Below are 3,229 nucleotides of genomic sequence, written 5' to 3' on the forward strand. Positions count from 1 at the left end.
CGATTATTTTTGCTATACTTATCTTCGAATCGGCGACTCTTTGAAATATTCTTGGCAACAAAGATCGATTAAGACGATTGTTAACAGTGTCGGTCGAAAGGATTTACTGTTCACGATTAAATAGTACTTATTACCACTTTGTAAAAAGGACATGAATATGTATCTATAAACATACAGATGACATTTTATTATGCGCATTATTATACAGATTCTACTATTATTAACTGTTCTAAAGGTTACATCTGTCATTAATGTTTCTTTTTCTACCTTCGTTGTAGGAGAGAAAAGGTGACAAGGCGAAAGAGCGAAGATACAGCTTCGAAAGTATCTTCGTGTTGATATTACAGTATTGGAAGAAAAAAGGTTTAGAAATTGACGCTCTCTCAAATTTCTTCTTCTTAAACAATGTTCTCTTATCAATAGACTTTATTATTCGTATTATTGACAAGTTTAAAAATATGTATTCTCTCTTAATTATTGTTGCTTACAAAATATATTCTTATTCTTATACTTGTATATTTATTTAATAATACAAATTTTCGTACAAATTAATTTAGCTTCGAATTAATGTTCGTTTATGTTTTCCTTGGTGAATTAATTTTTACTGTATGTGCGTATAGGAATAATAAAATAATTATAATCTCATCATCGAGATGTAATTTATTTTGTTCATTTATTTTTGATAAACGATGTAATTGGATTTAAAAAAACATGCTTTATAACTATACATATATGGTATCTTAAAATCGAATGGATTCTTTCATTATTTAGCGAAAATCATTATTATTCGTTCGTGACATTATTAAATATTTCTTTAGTAAACTATGTACTATTATTTATTTATTATTATTTAATTTTCTTTCTCGAATACGCCATTTAATAGTAATTTTACTGTATTTGAACGTAAACTAATATTCCAATTAAATTTCGTTGGCCAATTGAAAATTAATCAAAATAAGAACCTCGTATCTGATTGTTTTTTATTATTTAGTAATTTTTTTTATCGAATACGGTATTTAATAGTAATTTTACTGTACTTGATGGTAAACTAATATTCCAATTAATTTTCGTTGGCCAATTGAAAATTAATCAAAATAAGAACCTCGTATCTGATTGTTTTTTACTATTTAGTAATTCTTTTTATCGAATACGGTATTTAATAATAATTTCACTGTACTTGATGGTAAACTAACATTCACATTAATTTTCGTTGGCCAATTGAAAATTAATCAAAATAAGAACCTCGTATCTGATTGTTTTTTATTATTTAGTAATTTTTTTTCTAATATATTATCTCAATAAATAAATTAAATTTATAGATTCGTAATTAAGTACCATTATATTATACTTTGTTAAATATAGTTTCTTATTGAAACTAAATATAATTTCACGGTTTCATCTTTTTTATGGGACGTATATGAAATCTTATAAAAAATCGAGAACTGAAATTTCGCCAGACTCGCACAGTTTTACGATGAAGGTCAAACTATCAACGATCGAGTCTCTAATATATTGAGGAAAGGTGAAAGGTGAATTTATCGTGGAACCGTACGAAATTTGGCAGAAGGAGGACCACTATAAAATTGCAGACGGTTTTGAGGATCCACATCAGTCTTCCAAACCAGACAAGCCACATCTACCTACTATCAAAATGAAAATCGTAGGTATCACATAAATTGATACAGTAATTGCGAGTTTATTCGATCTTAATAACAAATCATATTACAAAGTGAATTGGAAAATCGAAATCTATAAAATTACATAAATATAATGTATATTAATATCGTTTATCATTTTAAATTGTTGATAAAATGCTTAAAAATCGCTCTTTGCTCTCGATATACAGTCCATTAATTATTTGTTAATTTGTTCCATACTGCTATATTTCCTTTATGCAATACAAACACATAAACTTCCTGTTTACATTTTTTCTGTTTGAATTCATATCTTTACCATAAATTGTTTAAAATTATTTTTAAAAAGATTGAACAATTCATTTCTATATTTATAATTAATATAGTTTATTATATTTATGTTTCGATTGTTCAGTTTACTTACGATGATAACGCTTGTTTATGGTCTCGAAATGTCAACGTGTATTCGCAGCACACTATAAGTATAACGAAATAATTATATCTCTAGATGAACCAAATATTATACTTATTACTTGGTTTTTAATCTTTATTTACTAATATCCGGGCTGCATAGTTGAAATGAAGCTTTTAAAAAATGATCATTAAAATAATATATCATCTTATTTGGCTAGATGTTATTTGAAATAATCATACGTAAATTTATTTGAACATTCGAATGATTCTTCTTTAGATTATTTCGTTATTTGACACTCAAATGAAATATTTTTTCATTTTTTATTCGTATAAATAAAAGAATTCTAAGTTCAATAATTTATTACGATTGAAATGATAATTGGTTTATTCAAATAAAATAATAGATAACCCAGCTGCAATCTCTTATGTCTAATTATTTGTTCGAGAGAATTAACTCGAATAAAAAATTATTTGAATGAAATAAAATTACATTTCTTGTATTATTTGTAAAATTTTCCAAATAATTCATGATCTTGAATCGTTGTTTGTCATTTCATTTCAAATAAAATGCGCCCAAGGTTGTTATTAGTTAACATATAATGCAACATATTCTATTTTTTCTAGATCATTGCTTTTGCAACCCTCGTCGCTGTCGCTCTGGCAGTTCCGGTTCCTCCCCAACAAGAGGCGGTCGTGCTTCTTAAGGAAAGTCCCTCTGATAACGTTGGTCTTGGCAATTATAACTATGGTTACGAGCTATCCGACGGACAAAGTAAACAGGAAACTGCGGAACTTGTTACTGGTGGAACAGACGGGCAGTTCCTCAAGGTTCGCGGTAGCTTCTCGTTCGTCGACCCACTTACTAATGTTGCATACACAGTGAATTATCTTGCCGACGAGAATGGTTTCCATCCTGAAGGACAACATCTTCCCCACGCTTAAACGTATCAAAGGGCCCTCGACAGATCAGAAATCAACCAACAGCTGCCACGTTATAACAGTTGATATTTAAATTGGGAGAAAAATTCGAAATATTTTCACATCGTCCTTTAAAACCAACTGTATATATTACCTATCACTGACACGATAATGTCAGTTCTACTTTTGTACAATAGCTTCATTAATATTAAATAAATAAGATAATTATAAAAAAAATCGTTCCTACCTTTTGCACATTATTG

The 3,229-nt window shown here is 28.2% G+C and overlaps 1 protein-coding gene across 1 annotated transcript; it reads left to right on the forward strand.

Annotated features, from left to right (window-relative positions):
* The first annotated feature begins 1,651 nt into the window (after positions 1–1,651).
* LOC143342577 (flexible cuticle protein 12-like) lies at positions 1,652–2,990 on the forward strand. The gene is made up of 2 exons (XM_076766619.1): positions 1,652–1,660; positions 2,673–2,990. Exons 1-2 carry the CDS (start codon positions 1,652–1,654, stop codon positions 2,988–2,990), a joined length of 327 nt encoding a protein of 108 aa, XP_076622734.1.
* The last annotated feature ends 239 nt before the right edge of the window (positions 2,991–3,229 follow it).

The sequence above is a fragment of the Colletes latitarsis genome, chromosome 6, assembly GCF_051014445.1.
Source record: "Colletes latitarsis isolate SP2378_abdomen chromosome 6, iyColLati1, whole genome shotgun sequence".
NCBI classification, from domain to species: Eukaryota; Metazoa; Arthropoda; class Insecta; order Hymenoptera; family Colletidae; genus Colletes; species Colletes latitarsis.